General features: G+C 39.0%; 2 protein-coding genes across 2 annotated transcripts; both read left to right on the top strand.

Moving 5' to 3' along the window:
• Positions 1-245: 245 nt before the first annotated feature.
• On the top strand, positions 246-1,181 carry LOC134980816 (olfactory receptor 5V1-like). The gene has a single exon (XM_063947788.1). The coding sequence runs from the start codon at positions 246-248 to the stop codon at positions 1,179-1,181; it is 936 nt and encodes a 311-aa protein (XP_063803858.1).
• A 15,936-nt stretch (positions 1,182-17,117) lies between these two features.
• On the top strand, positions 17,118-18,053 carry LOC134980814 (olfactory receptor 5V1-like). Its single transcript, XM_063947787.1, has one exon. The coding sequence runs from the start codon at positions 17,118-17,120 to the stop codon at positions 18,051-18,053; it is 936 nt and encodes a 311-aa protein (XP_063803857.1).
• Positions 18,054-18,810: the final 757 nt, after the last annotated feature.

Genomic DNA, 18,810 nt, shown 5'->3' with positions numbered 1-18,810 from the left:
AATTAATATACAGTATTAATGATACCTTATCAATTAGTCTTTACTTAGTCACAGCTAGTGACTGATCTTTAAAGATAATAAGCTGATATCTTCAATTTCCTTATTGAGATTTACATTTTTGGTGTGTTTTTGATTTCCTAAATGATTTAGGGGATGGGACAGATAAATATCTGTTGGAAAGAACATGAATGCAGTTTTACTGATTTTTTTAACAATTCATTCCTACCAGGTATCAGCTGGATGTTATGGGCGATTTAAACCAAACTTCTGCAGACAGCTTCATTCTACTTGGATTATCTAATGTTCCTTACCTCCAGGATATCTGTTTCCTTATGTTCTTGTTGATGTATATTACCACACTATCAGGAAATCTTCTACTGATTATTGTAATGAGGATCAACCCAAAACTACACAGTCCCATGTACTTCTTCCTGAGTAACCTCTCTGTTATTGATTTGTGTTTCTCCTCTTCCATAGTACCCGTAATCCTAATAAATACCCTAGCCAAGGACAAGAGTATTTCCCGATTAGGGTGTGCAACCCAGATGTTCATCTCATTAGCATTAGGGACAACCGAATGTATAATACTGGCCGTCATGGCCTATGATAGGTTTGCTGCCATCTGTAAGCCGTTGTACTACAACATCATCATGAACAAGAAATTGTGCTTTTGTTTAGCTGCTGGGTCGTGGAGTGTGGGCTTCATCAACTCCATCATTCATGTGGCCCTCACATTCCAACTGCCATTCTGCAGGTCCCACCATGTCAACCACTTCTTCTGTGAGGTACCTCCATTCCTGAGATTGTCCTGCAGAGATACTCAGCTCAATGACATAGCACTGTATATATCGGTAGTGATTATCGCTGTAAGTACTTTCTTGTTGACTCTCATTTCCTATGTCCATATTATCTCCACCATTTTGAAGATCCATTATTCCCAAGGGAGGTATAAAGCTTTCTCCACATGTACCTCCCACCTCAATGTTGTCACCCTCTTCTATGGGACATCTATAGTAATATATCTACAGCTCCAATCCAGATACTCTCATGAAACAGACAAGATTGTGTCTATTCTCTATACAGCAGTGACTCCAATGTTGAACCCCTTCATATACAGTGTGAGGAATAAGGATGTGATAGAGACAATAATGAATAATTTGAGGAGGAAACAAAATCTCTAAAGCTGTTTTCTGATCTTTATATGTAGTTGTGGTTCTAATTTCACAGAATGGATGCTGTTAGATCTTAAAATAGCTGGAGTGGTAACTCTGAAATTCTTAAAACCAGCTTCAGTCACTAACATAGTAATAATGAGCTACCAGGCTGAAAAGCACAAAGTTAGACAAGAGATGGGTCAGCATGATGTTGTGGCATTCTAAACAGAGATGTGCGTTGACCTCCTTGTTTTGGTTTAGCCAAAGCTGCCCTCTGTGTTTTTGTTTTTCTTTTCTGATATTTGCAAAACCGCTAAATGTGATGAGGTTTTGGATCTGGGGTTTTTTTTTTAAATTGGAAAAACAACCAAAATCATGTAATGTGGGCCTGTTTTTGTTCCTATTGTATTATTATCCTCAATAACATTCATTTCCAGTCATTTCCAGTCAGTTTTGACCATCTCACTGCTCACAATATTGTTCACCAACATAGGCCAAATCCTGGCTGGCTGAACTATGCAACAAAGCAGCAGCACAAACACACAGCAGTTATTTCTGTTAAAAAAAATATATTGCAAATTAGTAATGTATTATCAATAAGCAATAAAAATGTGAGTGCAGAAAAGACCGTCCCCAATGCCTCCCAAGCTTACAGCCCACAGTGAAAACAAAAGTGTACAAGATTGAATGTCCTTGGACCCTCCCATGCACCCTTATAGTGTATATTAAAAAGAAAATGCACAGTTTAACAAACTAAGCACTTCAGAGGATTGCAATTCCAATAGACACATAAAAATAGGATTTTTATTACCTACCAGTAAATCCTTTTCTCGTAGTCTGTAGAGGATACTGGGAATCCATTTAGTACCATTGGGTATAGACGGGTCCACTAAGAGCCATAGGCACTTTAAGAATTTGATAGTGTGCACTGGCTCCTCCCTCTATGCCCCTCCTGCAGACTCAGTCTAGGAAACTGTGCCCGAGGAGATGGACATACTTTGAGAGAAGGATATAAAAGGACATTGGTGAGATTTCGAACCAGCACACAGAAAACAAGAGGAAAGCCATGCTAACCAAACCTGAAAACAGGAACAGCAACAGCTGAACCAAATAACCATACTAAACCAAGTGTCAGTGCAGGAAGAATGAAGCACCAGGTGGGCGCCCAGTAAACAGTCTATGGATGAGTTTATGAAAAGAGACTCAGTTCCCAAATTAGCATCTCAGACCCCTGTCATTTGTCCGCAAAAATGTATTTTGACCCATATCCTGCAATCTGACTCTGATGATGAAGGGTGAGACATGGAGGAGGGGGAGGTGGACTCAGATGTGGGGGAGGCTACTCTGTCACAGGGAATAGAGGCTCTCATAGAAGCTATCAGAGACATTCTACAAATCCCTGATACGGTGACAGAGGAGTGTGAGGAATCTTATTTTAATGTAAAAAAGAAATCCTCAATCACTTTTCCTGTGTCAAAGGAACTAAATACCCTGATTGACGAACCGTGGGTTAATCCTGATAGGAAATTTCAAATCCCTAAGAGGTTACTCTCATCCTTTCCTTTCCGCCTGAGGATAGAAAAAAATGGGAAAATCCACCGATAGTGGCTGCATCAGTATCCAGGCTGTCACGAAGAATAGTACTGCCTATCCAGGGTGGTCAGGTAACCTAATTGAAGGGTTAGATTCCTTATCTCAGGGGAGATTGTTTTACTCCTGCAACATATACAGGACTCTGCAAACTTTATGGTGGAAGCCATAAAAGAAATAGGCTTGCTTAATGCACGCACCACTGCTATGGCAGTGTCAGCACACAGGGGCTTATGGCTATGCCAGTGGACTGCTGATGCGGACTCCAGGAAAAGTGTAGTAGGCCTACCATTCACAGGAAAGACCTTATTTGGGGATGAACTAGACAAATGGATCTCCAAAGCTACTGCGGGTAAGTCCACATATCTTCCTTCCGCAGCTCCCCCAGCCAGGAAGGCTTACTCAGCTTCCAACTTACAGTCCTTTCGGATGGCCAAGTTTAGGGGCAAAACCAGTGGTTCTTCTACAGCCACCAGAGGCACTAGAGGTAAACCACACAAAAAAGCAACTGACGGTTCTCAGGAACAGAGCTCAAGCTCTGCTTCCTCAAAGCCATCAGCATGACGGTGGACCATGATGCCTGGAAGACTGGCAGGTGGGAGCCCGGCTAAAATTCTTCAGTCACATCTTGCTCCCTGGGTTGTAGATCTTATTTCCCAGGGTTACAGACTGGAATTCCAAAAGCTCCCACCTCACAGATTCTTCAAATCAGGCTTACCAGTTTCACAAGAGGCAAGTATAACTTTACAAGACACTATTCAAAAACTGGTATAGACTTAGGTAATTGTTCCAGTTTCACCTCATCTGCAAAACAGGACAGACCTCACAGGGTCCTAGTGTCCGGCATGTATTCACAGTGGGGACATTGTAATACATTATCATCAGTCACACTACTGGAACATGCACCAGCCCTATGGGAAGTGCAGTTTGCATGCCTGACCATGGTCTCCTATGCAGCCTTTCTACCTGTAAACACAGAAGCTTACACTGACACACCCGTAACACTCCCATAACACGGCCCTTGAACAGAACATTTTTGAGTGCACTGCTCTCCACTTTTATCGCCCAGGAAAAGGCAGTACTATTCCATCACATTTATGATACCATCAGTCTCGATCACAACAGCACCTTTGTGTGCACACTTGTGTAACACATACAACGTACAAGTCTTTAGAAATGTTTGTGCACGTACAGTTGTAAAAAAAATGTTCAATGACGTTAACATACAGTAGGCATTATGTGTGGATTGCATGCGACTCTGAATCAGGCCCCAAATTAGGTGCAAATTACTGCAAGGTCAGAGCTTGTCAGTATACTGTATCTTAGACATAATTAAAAATACACAAAGGTCACACACTGTTTCTATGTTAACCTCACAGGATGGTCCCTGATTTTCTAAGATGATCTAAGGTACAGCATCAAAATTCATACAATTGTATTTCAGAAGTCAGTACAGCAAAAATGCTGACACACGTTTCACTACTGAGCTCTCTCAAGGCAAACCAAGCAGGTAAAAGACCTGCTCTCAGTGTGTCTACACATTATTACATGATACTTATAGTTATTCAGTTTAATGTTTAAAACATATTGGCTGTTCTATACTATGTTAAACAACATCTCACATTTAGAGCACCTTCTGATGTTATCGATAATGACATGTAATGAACAAAAACATGCTTATGGCCTTGCTCTCTCCAAACTAGATTGATGACACTATTTATAAGAAGCCATGTAACCCCATAATATAATTTAACCCACATGGAGACAGAGAATCTAGTCTATATATCCATTTGTATTCCAGTTGTAACAATAATTTATCTCTCTCACCACCTCTTGGCAAGGGTGATGGGGGATATGTGATCAATGATTCTGTATTTGATGGCCGTCTAATTATGTTTAATCTGTGCAAACATTCCGGCTAGTGGTTGGTCATTGTTCCATTTGATAATGGCTGCTTTTTCAGCTGATTTGTGAAGCGCCATTCACTCCTGAATTGGTGCTTCGCTTTTCCTACATAGATCATTGAACATGGGCAAGTGATGACATAAATGACATAACTGCTAGTGCGGATGAGAAAATGCCTAATATAAAATGTATAGCCTGTGAATGGATGGAAAAAGGTATTGCCTGTAAGTAACAACAGGCATCTGAAACATCTTAATTTTGGCTTCTCCAAAAAATGCAGTCATTAAAGTTTTCCCCATATTAGTTATATCTGTGTGTACCCAACTATCCTTTAAACTTCTGCTTGCTACGGTAACGGCATTAGTGATGTATTTTTTAATGTTTGCAAATCGGGATCAGAATTACTCATGGGCCATATTTATTTATCCTTTTTGGTGATATGTGGACTGAAATGTGTAAAAGAATTTACCCATGTTAGTGTATCTGTTTCTGTGGTTTATGTAACAATTTGTTATCACATTTAGCGGCTAGTGGCTTCATTCTTTGTTTATAAAAATTATTTGGGCAGTAACCTCGAGCCAAAAATTTATTATATATTATATCCAATTGAAATAACAAGGGTGTGAAAGGGGTATCGGCAACCACTGGTGTTTATGAATCATAAATACTACTATATATAGCAGTGATTTTCAACCGTTTTTTACTCGCGGCACACCAAACAATATTTTAAAATTGCCAAGGCACACCGTCAGTTCCCCACAGAAAAAAACAAAAAACACACATTGGCCCTCACAGTAAAAAAATTCCACACATACATTGGCCTACACAGAAAAAACAATCACAATGCTTCCCACATAAATCATGTTGCTCTCTACATAAATCATATTGCTCCCCACATAAATCCTATTGCTCCCCACATGAATTATTCACATTGTTCCCCTTCATAAATCCATAAATCCTTATTCTACCCACATAAATCCTATTGTTCCCCACAGGAGAAATAAAATAACAAATATTAGCTACTACCGGTCAGCTGTCCTCCTCCCTGTCCCTCAGCGGCAGGGTTTGTTCATAGTGGATTGCTGCGAATACTGAGCAGCGGGCAGTCGGGCAGGTGTGGATGTGGGTGGGCAAGGAAAGCTGTGTATGCAGGCAGGAACTGGAAGATGTGTATGCAGACCGGTGGGCTGGCTGGGTGGTGAGACGCGGCAGCTGTGACCTATGATATCACATCACCACGTCTTCAAGGCATAGGTCATGGCCAGAGCACGAATGATCTTCTATGAAGAGCCCGGGCCAACAGTTCACTCTGAAGGTGCAGGAAGCTGCTCTGGCTCCGCGGCACACCTTGCAACTGGTTGCGGCACACTAGTGTGCCACGGCACACTGGTTGAAAAAGCCTGATATATAGGGTACATACAAAAATGATCAGGTTGCCAAAATATAATTCAAAATTATATATGAAGTTTATTTAATGGTAATAATATATGTTTAAAATTGTACATCAACATACTGTATAATAGTGAACTTTATATATATAAAACTTATATGTATGTGTGTGTGTAAATATATATATATATATATATATATATATATAAAACAGAGTTGAGTAAAGGGTTAAAAAGTGGCTTAGCTTTTTTATACAGGAGGTCAGTGAGGCACACTGTCTGTTTGCCTCCGTATCATCACTCGTTAGTCCTAATTCAGACCCACTCGCTGGTACAAAAGCGATCGCAGCCTGAAGTCCGGCGCACCCCGTGAGATCCAGTGAGATGCGAATGCCTCTGCCTGATTAACAGGCAGAGGTGGTCGCGGGGCAAGAGGGGGTGTCCCAATGGCATTAGAATGCTGTTGGTGGGGCGCAGTCAGGACAATGCAGGTGTGTCCGGACCGTTGTGGGGTCGGGCCGCGGTGGCTGCGTGACGTCACACACAGCCGATGTGACCTGGACCAGCTTGGCTGCGTAGGTAGGGAGCTACTTGGTGGGTATGAAAGCATGGCCGCTGTGCGGTGTTTTCGCACCCGTGCGGGGGGGGGGGTTCGGCAATTGGGGCGTCCCCACACATGTCATAGAAACTGATCATGGATGTGCTAAATTTAGTATATCTACAGTCAGGTCTGAATCCCCCCCCCCCCCCCCGTTATGCGTGACACCATAAGAAATTGTATATATATATATATATATATATATATATATATATGTATATGGACAAAAAGAGATTGAATTGCGCTTTGGGGGTTTCTGACACAATAAGTGTAATAAAATTTGAAATATGAGGTTTAAGTTAACAAATAATAAATAATTTTATCAATTGTCTGGGATAATAAAGTAGTCCACTGTGTGTTGGTGCTGGTCCGGATGGAAGTGTCCACTCAATAAATGATTAACCAGGGAGATGTAGTTAAATTGCCAGCTCTCGGTATCCCACCGGTCAGGATACCTATGCCGGAATCCTGACAGCTGACAATGCCGACAGCCGGAATCCCAGTGAACAGGGGCTATTCCCGCTCATGGGTGTGCACGACAACTATAGATTGGGAATAGAACCTATGTTGCTTTTATCCAGTGACTGTGTTCTAAGCAAACCATAAAGAAGACATGCCAATGTAACTGCTAGTGCACAAATGAATGGTTAACACTTGCCTGGTGTGTCTTCAATAGACCGGTCTGTGGACTTTTAAGCATCAACATGTAAACTTAAGAATTGTACCAATTTTTACAGTTGATTAAATGATTTATTATTCTTTAACCAAACTGCACATTTTATTTTTATATTTATAATTTTATTACATTTGTTATGTCAAAAAAAAACAAAGCGCTGTTCAATCTCTTTGTGTCCATATAATCTATACAGGATATATATGGAGAAAAAGGGCGCCTTCTAGTGTCTAAAATATATAATGTGAACCGAGTGTTCATAAAAGGACACTACTTATCTGATGCACAATTTCTTCGGTAACATGACCAATGTGAATATATAAAAAAGATAACACAAATATAACATAGCGCGTACAGTTTTCACACCATTGTCCACCATAAAATTAGTTGGATTTAAAAAACCTTAAAAATATAAAGGAAGATAAAAGGAAATTCAAGCTTATCTATCCATATAGACAGTCAGATATATCCTGTCTCCCATAAATTTCCAAGAAATGGTAAAAATGCAAACGTACAAAATGTAAATTTAAAAAGGCTATTCTGTCCATAAAGAGGTTCAGGTACAGCAGTTCCAACACGTTTCGTCAATAATTAGACTTCATCATGGGGATAGATAAGCTTGAATTTCCTTTTATCTTGTACACTTGCATTTTTACCATTTGTTTTTATATGTTGTATTAAAATTGTGTGAAAAACCTTTAATATCCCTGACTGTGGATTGTAAATTATAGGATATGCTTGTCCTTAGAAGGTTTTTTTAGATACAACTAATTTTATGGTGAAAACTGTACGCGCTATGTTATATTTGTCTTAACTGTTTTATATATCCACATTGGTCATGTGACCGAAGAAATTGTGCATCAGGTAAGTGGTGTCCTTTTATGAACACTCGGTCAACATTATATATTTTAGACACTAGAAGGCACCCTTTTTCTCCACTTGTTTTTATATGTGTATATATATATATATATATATATATATAGGGATCCAGTCACCGGATAGAGGGATTGCTGACACAAGGATCCTGAACAATCACAATGCCACCACACACAATGCCGACCCACAGGCACTATTCCCACTCGTGGATGTCCACGACATGTTGGGTGCGCAGTGAGACTGCAAGGGGCTTTGCTGCTCTCTCCCCTGCCACTGGTATTCTGCTACTGGGATCATGGGGTCGGTATACTGACTGCCGGTCTCCCCAGTGCCAGTCCCCCAGCTTCAGTCCCCCCGCCCCAACCCTATATTTTATTTTATTTCTAGGTGCCAAGCACACTGCTTGAACAGCAGCTATTGATTGCGCCCTGGGGACCTTTTGTTTTCATAGATTACTCTAAGAAATTGACAGTAGGATAAGGCAACATCTTTCAGAGGTTTTGGATGCACGCTACTGGCTAGTAATAAATTATTTCTATCAGTTAGCTTAGTATAAAGTGTCGTTTGTAACCAGCCATCAATATTCAAAATGGGGACATTTAAGTAGTTTACTGTGTGTTTATCAATTTGATAGGTACATTTTTCCGGACTGAAACTAGTGTTGTGAGGATCAATCACTTCAATGAACTCCTGCGTGCCTGACCAAAAAAGTAAAAGGTTGCCTATATAGTATTAATATCTCACTGTTATGTTGTATACATCAGGTTTGGTAAAGAACAAATCCTGTTCAATCATAAATATCATGATTGGATGCCATTCTGACACCAGAATGTGCATAACTGCAAATAATATTGTATTGATCAATCTCTACAAATGCCCTGTGTGTGGTTATGATTAAACCCTGTGTGAAAAGGTCATAGGAGACTTCGGCCTGATGTGCCACTGCTCCCATGCTGATCTTAAAGGGGGAGATGTCATGATCCAGGCTATTTCAAGTAGAAATAGCCCTGTTAATATCAATGTATGTGATATCAATATTCTGATCGATGTATCAATGTACCAGTGTGTGATAACTGTCTTTGCATGTCAAATGGTAGAAGCTTAATTGATCCGCTGGCATTTCATTGTAGCCACAGAACTCAGAGACACACTGACTGCTTAGGTGTGAAATTCCTCGTGACCAGAGCTAGTCTGATTGCCCCAGAACCAGAGCTAGGGCCAGAAAGGTGCTAAGCCCTTCCTGCTCTGTGTCCTGTCAGAACTAGCCATTTGTTTACACAAGAACCATGGCCAGAGCTTCAAAGGAGAAGAAGATAAGGCCATTCACCCCTGAGAGAGTAGCCGGGAAGCCCAGTATGAGCTGACACTCAATACCTTCTCTGGCTTATGGAAGGGTTAACAGTAAAGCTCCAGAGGGAGGGGGGTTAAAGGGGAAGCATGTTTTTTAAATAGAAGAACCACAGAGTGTAAGTTGTGCATTATCAAAGAAGTGGGTCAGGAGAACATTCTGGCTCTGTAATGTCCCGATATATCTGAAGAGGTTTCACTTCACCCCATCGTTCCATGCTGCATGTGTTAGGAGGATCAGTGGGTTTTATCTTCCTATTTTTATTTTCTTGAAATTGTCATTTCTGCTGTGACTTTGACTTTTTATCATTATATTCTTTTAACTTTCTTTTTTCTGTAACATAAGCTTTGAAGTGTTTTCCTTAAATAATCAGTTTTAGCTCTGGTTTTCTGTTGTGTATCCAACCCAACTCTCTTGAAGAGGCGTTACCAAAATGTTTATAATTCTGGATGCAGGCAAAAGCCATAAGTTTGTCTTGGGTCAACGTTTGTACTTTGGCTGGTGGCAGTGACCGTGTTGAAATTAACACACGCACTCAGGTATCCAGTAGCGGTGTCACGTGGCAGGGATTTGCAGATTGATGTATCTTGGGAATCGCCATGCCTAGGATCGTGACAATAAACATAAATGCTTTTGCGTGCAATGGGGCCACATTGGACCCCATCGCACACCCTTATGCTTGCAGGTAATATGACCCATCAAAACAAAAATCATTTCTATTCAAAATGAATTCCAATTGGCAAATATAAAAAAATCTAATCTCAAGACCCAAATAATGTGGATTATTTGTTATTAAAATTAGAGTAGCATATAATCCCATACTATGCTGTATATATGTATACAAATAACATATGTCAAGAGAGCATAGAAGACATTGATCTGGCAAATGTGTTATGTCTGCTCGTAAAGAATTGGTATGCTTAAGAAAAGTGGGTCTATTCTATATACTGGGCTGGAGGTAACCATCCAGATACACTAAGATGGGTTGGAAAATAGACCCTCTTGCCAATATAATCGGCTGCCCTGGTGGTCTAGAAGGACGGACGGCATTCTCCTTCACCCACTTGCGCTCCACATTTATACTGCCAGCACAAAGTATGGAGACGGACAGCAGCGTGTGAGTGGCGGTCTCCCTCCTGCTCTCCATCTCAAAGCATTTGCAAAACACACCAACGGCCAACCAGCTCAATGGAGCAGAATAGACCACACACTTAAGGATGGCTATCTATATAGCTGGTGAGACTTAATAACATGGGCGGGAGGTAGTAGCATACTGTTGGCTAATGAACTGTATTTGAACATCACATGTGATGACCTGCTAAGTACCATATCTGTGACTATCTATTCACATGGCTACTTATGGAACTGGAGCTTATTAAGCATTATTGGTGTTAATGAGAATGTGCCATATGGATTAATATTGATTTTATTGTTATATTTATTTCATCTATTGGTATGTCCTGAATAGACAAATTTTGTAATTAATAAACTGTACAAGCGCTCTCTAAATAGAGTAATATGTATTTCTCATTTTTAGTAGGATGTTTATGTATTTTAGGGACCGTATATAAGCTGGGTCTTTTAGGCTGTGATACTAATAAATAATTCCTTATTTGTTCTGTTATGTTATCCTTAACCGCTTGTATGATAATGGTGTCAAGCTCTTTTTAAAAAAAGGTAGGATCTTGTGACAAAAGCTTACAGGTATGTTCATCAGCTAGTTGACTCAAAATTTCTGAATGGTAATCTTTTTTATTCTGTATGACAATAGACCATCTTTTGTTGCATTGTCTTATAAATATGTCCTCATATGTGACCAAATCTTTAAACACTTTGCGCTCTTCTTGTCTCATATTCCAGTACTTCGTTTTTAAAAGCTCAAAGTCTAATGTAAGTCTTAATGGTAGGATTACTACTTGCTGGATCGAATTTTGACTTTGGTTTCAAAGGTGTTAAATGGGGTGGTAATGTATTTCCCTTAGATGCAGAATTCTGAGTATGAAAGTATTCTTAAGTTTGATGATATGGTTAAGCTAAGAAACTTTTAACTTTAACTACTTTTGTCCCTGCACATCTGTGTCACCCATGATTGACTACTCCCAGCATGTGATGTCTTAAGGATGCTGCGGCAGCTCTACAGGCTGCAGAATGCCATTCCAGACACATTAGAAGCCAAGGCACACAAGCACCTACGAATGGTCCGCACTACTCTCCTATAGATTGCAAGCTATCAAGATCAGGGCTTCCTTTCCTCATGTACTCATCCAGTTCTACACTATCATATACCTCACGGTATATACTGTAGTTTTGGATCAGACCTGATCAGACCAAAATGGATGGGTTGTCTTAGGAGCAGAGCCTGGGTGTCTCTCAATGAGTGCAGGACCTAAGAGGATTGAGGACATTGGTGGTAACGAGAATCCATATGCCAGCAAGACACTAGGACAATTCCATGGCCTAAAATAAGCAGTGGTGATCTGGGTTGTTATCTGGGACTACAGACTACTCCTTCACATATTAAACAGGTAGGTGGCCAATAAAGAAGCACATGGGCTTCTCAGGTTGAATTCTGGGGCATGGGAGATGGTTTATAATGAACCCCAATGGGGTGCTCATTTAGGGAACATCTGCTCCGTTTTGAATCGGAAACACTCCATGAAGCTTATCTGAGGGGAAATAGACTCATTCATGCACTTAGCAAGTATTGTTCTAATCCGTACAGCTGCACTCATTTCAGTAAGTGCAACTTTTGTGGCCTGATATTTGCTTTCCCCTTCACCCACTAAACCACAAGTGATCTCATAAGAGCATAACAGTGATAAATAGTTACATGATGTAACAGAATGACATTGCTACAGGTCCACAAATAATTCAAATACATAAAAACAGTTTAAATTATATAAAAAAAATTAACTGAAACTAAAAGTTTTATCAATCTACAAAAATTTGTTATGAAGTAAACGGGGAATTGTTAATGAACTGTCTCACAGGCCTACAGAAATTATGTGCAACTGAGTTTGGAGCAGCAAAATTTCTAACACTAAAATAACCTACTCCAGGGACCAGAGAACATAACATAAAAGACAATGATTTTCTCATACGTAATCAACAGAATCCAACTCATACATCCAGATGGTTGCATTTACTACTAGAAGGTATGTGAGCTCAATTTAAAAAAAAATCAGTATAAATATACCCCAATATTTTAAACAAGCAAAATAATAAATCAACAAAAGTTTAGGCTAAGTAAGGAAAGAGATGTTCAACTTAAGGTAAACTGGTAAATAGTTTAAAAATGCTCTGTGTATAAAAAATAAAATCGTAAAATATTTAGAATGATTTTGGTTTTTTAAATGATACACATCTGTAATTTGTAATAAATCAGGATAAAAGTATTTTTTGTGTGATCACAATTTTGCACAAAATAATTTTACTGAAATGTAGATGTTAATAAAAATGACACAGTTGTTCCATACTGGATTCTGCATTTTTGTTATTGTATTAATATAGGAGGCTATTCCTCTTTTTTTCAAGATGGCTGAGGAACGTGTTTTTATATGTTGTATTATGATTCCAACTGTGATGTATTATCTGAGTAGTTAAAGTATTCTATTTTTTATGACAAGATCATTACACTGTGGAAATATAAATTAATATCTACATTTGCAATGTATGGAACATGTTATAATTTGCAAAACTAAATAAAGAATTTATTTAAAAAAAAGGGAAATTGCAGATCAACAACTGGATCATTTTGTTAGAAAAACTGATTTTTCTGAATAACTGAGAACATAAACTGCACCTAGCAACTTTTATCTTTAATGGTAAGGAGGGAGGGGGCTTCTAGTTGTTACATCAACTCTTTTGACCATGTACTGATTTTTCTTTCTTAGTGGATGTCTGCATCCGTTACATGTTTTATTGTGTAACATTCTGGAATATATAGAGGAGGAAGAAATTCAAGATGCTTTATTTTATTAATACAAAGTGTTGAGGTATGACGGGAAATATAATCATGTTTACGGATACAGAGGCCTTATCTAGATGTTCTCAAATATACAATGCAAGGTAAGTATTGAATAAAGTCTTGTGATGATGAAAATGATTAGTGTGTGTTAACATAGAGAAGGTTCTGTATGTGTCATCACAAATGTGGACAATGCTTTACACAAAAAAAAGGTTTTTTAATTCCCAAGTGCGCTATATTGGTTAAATATTTTTTCTAATTATTTCAGGATCACCCAGGTAGATATAGACGGCAAACTGGAGAATTCTTGTAAATACTGATTCCTGGGGTCCTAAAAATAGATATCCCCTCACCAGAAAATCACCCAAACAAGAGGCCCAAAGCCAATTAATACCAATTGTTAGTTTATTAACACAAATTTAAAACATACACATTAAAAGGTTTTTACAGAAATAAAATATATATATCAGTGAGAACCATCCAGAATGTGATGATAACCAAATAGATCCTCCCTCACCTTAACAAGGAGTGAGCTCAAAGGGGAGAATCTTTATAAACTGGATTGGTAACTCATAGCTAACAGACCCTACACGTTTCGTCTAATCGACTTCATCAGGGGTAGTTCAATAATGGACACAGGATCAAAAATGTAATAGAGATTGTATGCACAAATAGTCATGTGACAGCATGGATATAATTCTTTGTTTTTAAAGCAATTAAAGTTCTTAAATCCCAATAGCTTTGGTGAAGCACATCTACTAATTAATAGTATGTGTAGTGTGCATATACAGATAACTTTAAAAGCACCTGAATAAACTAGAGAGTTTTTACATCCAAATAGCTTTAATGGAACTTGAAAAAGTTTATCATAATGGTATAACAGGAGCTAACACATTAGGCAATGAAACCTCCGCAATGGCATTCACAAATAGATCAAAAGTGCTTGTGCAGCAGACAAATGTGTGAAGATTAAAGAGCTATTGGACACTCTGTCAGCACATAAAGGACATTCAATCTGAATCAACCGGGAGAGTGCCTTCTCTAAACAAGTTACTACTGCCTCAGTGGTTTGAACACCCCGTCAGCACGTAAAGGACAACCCAGCTGATGAAACAAAGGGACTGCTCTCTCCAATGAGTAACCACTGGTAAAATCAATTCAAAGGTTCATAGACCTTGATATTTAACATCTGCTGTTTAACATTGTTACTATCTAAGATCTTAAGGAAGATTCCTAGCCAGACCAAGTGAAACACTCAGTGATTAGTGGCTGAATATCATTGGCACAATATTAGAATATATATGTGACCCTATTGCCTTTTTTAATGTTTTAATTTTTTTGAGATTAATAAATGTGAATAACAACAAGCCAAGTAGTCTTGTAATAACTAATACAGCCAACGCTGGTGTATCCCTATTTGTTTACATATTCTATTACCACTTTTGGGGATTTAGACCACCCCTATACCAGCTGCTGCTGATATTTTCTAATATAGAAAGGTATGCTTGAAACCAGCATATCAAAAATGGTTATGGATCAATGGGTCGACCTGAATAAAGGTCAACAGTCAATAGGTCGAGCACTATTGGTCAACTTGGACACAGTTGACATGGGAAAAGTTTAAGACAGGGAAAAAGGTCAACATAGGGAAAAGGTCAACAATGGACAGGTTGACACATAAAAAGGCAGTCTTGCCAAATAAAGCTTATATAACATTCCTGAGGCAGCAATTGCGACAGGTAATATAACAGGGTCTACAGGTAGTCAATAGTGAAGGCACAATAAGTATTAATCCAAATGCTGTTTATAAATCAGGTGTGACTGTTCAGATAAAATCCCAAATAAGGTGCTTACGGGACTCCTGCTGGCATGAAAGGAGAATAATCAGCCCAGTATACATTGATGTCCCTCCAGTCATTAAATTGCTCCAGTCTTTAGGCCTGATTCGGAGACCCTATGACATGCCTGTGAGGCAGACTTCAAGCCCAGTCACCACCCAAGAATGGCCATCACTTTTCTGTCACCTTTCTGATACCCCATGTCCGAATCACAGCATCGCCTTTGTGCACATGCATCATAGGGTTTTCATAAATACAGTGTTTGCAAAGTTGTAAATAATCTCTCAATTACATGAACATCGGCATTGGGTGGGACTCTGAATCAGCTAGTATATGCACCTATATGCTGAATCAGCTAGTGTAGGGTATATACCGCTGCTCCAGACCCTGTTTGCAGAATTCAACGGCCAAATAACATTTTACATGGTTTAAGAGCAAGCTCATGGTGCATTTTGAGATTAAGCATTTTCCTCAGATGGATAAGTTTTTTTGTTTATTTTCTAGCAGGATCAGTAAAAATGATTTAAAGATACATTATTAATGCTGCTAGGTATTATCTTTCAGTGGAGGTTACATTTAATGTGTTAATATACCCTTTTTTATGGGAATCATTTCATGCAAATCAAGATCCCCTTGATGAAGTTTGAGATACCAGATGAAACGCGTTGGTGATATTTCTTGTCTTCTATGGTCCCTTGTTATTGAACTAAGGTAAGCTTTCCTTCTTTTTTAACACCTTTTAGAGTCTTGTTTTTACATCCTTCTTGTATATGATTTAAATGTATAACTGTTTATTTGTTTTGTGTCTTATACTACTTTTGTTAAATAAGTGAATGCTCTTTTTTTAAATATTTATGTGGGCACTGACCACACTTTATGATACTTTACTTTCAGCACTGATAGAGGAAAAAGTGTCTTAACTAACATGACAAAAAAACATTACAATGAGCAACATCACTATGTCACTGCAGGTGTCAGTCACCTGTCTCCATAGCTCTCTTGGCATAGTGGTATCACCGATGATTACAATGCCCGTGAGCTAGGATTTGATTCCTACAAAGATACACTTGTATTGTATATCTGTGTGAAAAATAGCATCCAGTTTTTTTCTAATTTTACCAAAACAAGTTCTGTGATGGCAATTGCAGTGTAAAAATAAAACAGCCAGTATTTACCCTGCACAGAAACAATATAGCCCACCCAAATCTAACTCTCTCTGCACATGTTACATCTGCGCCACCTGCCGTGCAACATGAACCCTCCTGAGCGCTAACACTAATACCACCTGAAGATGGCATTAGCTGCCAGGTACAAGGTTCTTAATGTTTTGCATACCTGATCTTGGTAAATGCAACATTTTAGCATCCCCCATAGAAACCTTTTGCAAATGCAAACAGGGATTGCAGCAGATATGTTAGATATGTGCTGTGTTCCGCCATACTGTATATACAGGACATCCTTTGCATACAGGTATTTTCATGCAAATATTTGCCAAATATGACCTTTTGTCTCACATCTTCCTACTCAATTAATGTACAGTATGTCAGTATTAATGATACTTTCTCAATTAGTCTTTTCTTAGTCACAGCTAGTGACTGATTTTTAAATATAATAAACTGATACCTGCGAGTTCCTTATTGAGATTTACATATTTGGGTGTGTTTTAGTTTTCTTAAATGATTTTGGGTATAGAAAATATAAATATCTTTTGGAAAGGACGTAGATGTATTTTTACTGAATGTTGTTACAATTCATTCCTACCAGGTATCAGCTGAATGTTATGGACAACTTAAACCAAACTTCTCCAGACAGCTTCATTCTACTTGGTTTATCTGATGTCCCTTACCTCCAGGTTATCTGTTTCCTGGTGTTCTTGTTGATGTATATTGCCACACTATCAGGAAATCTTCTACTTATCATTGTAATGAGGATCAACCCAAAACTACACAGTCCCATGTACTTCTTCCTGAGTAACCTCTCTGTTATTGATGTAGGCATCTCCTCTTCCATAGTACCCGTAATTCTAATAAATACGTTAGCCAGAGACAGAAGTATTTCCCGATTAGGGTGTGCAACTCAGATGTTCATCTCATTAGCATTAGGGGCAACAGAATGTATAATGCTGGCGATCATGGCCTATGATAGGTTTGCTGCTATCTGTAAGCCATTGTACTACAACATTATCATGAACAAGAAATTGTGCTTTTGTTTAGCTGTCGAGTGTTGGAGCGGGTGCTTCATCAATTCCTCCATTCATGTGGCCCTCACATTCCAACTGCCATTCTGCAGGTCCCACCATGTTAACCACTTCTTCTGTGAGGTACCTCCATTCCTGAGATTGTCGTGCAGAGATACTCAGCTCAATGAGATAGTAGTGTATATCACAGTAGTGATTGTAACTGTGAGTTCTTTCTTGTTGACTCTCATTTCATATGTCCATATTATCTCCTCCATCTTGAAGATCCATTACTCCCAAGGGAGGTATAAAGCTTTCTCCACCTGTGCCTCCCACCTCATTGTTGTCACCCTCTTCTATGGGACAACTTCAGTCCTATATCTACGACTCCAATCCAGTTACTCTCATAAATCAGACAAGATTGTGTCTATTGTCTATTCAGCAGTGACTCCAATGTTGAACCCCTTCATATACAGTGTGAGGAATAAGGATGTGATAGAGACAATAATTAATAATCTGAGTAGGAGACAAAATCTCTGAAACTGGTTTCTTTTTTTTCCTACAATAAATTTTTATCAAGCATTTGCAAGATAATTATTGGGTACAGAAAAAAAAAAAACAGAGAGGGAATGACAATGGGGAAGGTAAATACGGGGGACTGAGGGGAACAGGTCATCAACAAACATTAGTCACACAACAACAAAAAATCAGAGAATTAACATATTTAGCTATCCGAGTCATCGAGAGGGAGTTCCGTCAGAGGGAAAAGAGGGGGTGAGCCCTGTGAAGCAGGGCAGGCCAGAGAGGTGGTGGGGGGGGCTTACCGTCTGTGATATAGATGTGCCACAGAAGCCGTTTCATGAGGGGAGCAGAGAGGACAGTAGAGTATTGAACACCTCTAGTCTCCAAAATGGGGGAGGGGAGGAGGAAATCCAGTGTTGCACAATGGTGGCCCTAGCTGATAATAATATATGACCTAAAACATAGCGGGAACACTTAGGGACAGTGAAGGGGTACCAATGTATTAGAGCTAAAGTAGTCTACAGTTAAGTGGATGTCTAAAACATCATAAATGAGGGAAAACACATCCATCCAGAAGGGATGTATAACTGGGCAATCCCAGAAAATATGATAAAGGGTACCTTCAGATTGGAAGAGACGCCAGCAAAATTTGGAGGTTGCAGGCTACATTTTGTGTAATTTGGAGGGAGACATATATAGCCTATTCCAGAGTTTCACATGCATCTCAGTTTGGTACATTTGGAAAGGGAAAAGGAGGAGAGATTAATAATCTGCC

The sequence above is a fragment of the Pseudophryne corroboree genome, chromosome 12, assembly GCF_028390025.1.
Source record: "Pseudophryne corroboree isolate aPseCor3 chromosome 12, aPseCor3.hap2, whole genome shotgun sequence".
NCBI classification, from domain to species: domain Eukaryota; kingdom Metazoa; phylum Chordata; class Amphibia; order Anura; family Myobatrachidae; genus Pseudophryne; species Pseudophryne corroboree.
Note: the sequence above shows the minus strand (reverse complement) of the source record. Positions and strands in the feature narration are given on the sequence as shown.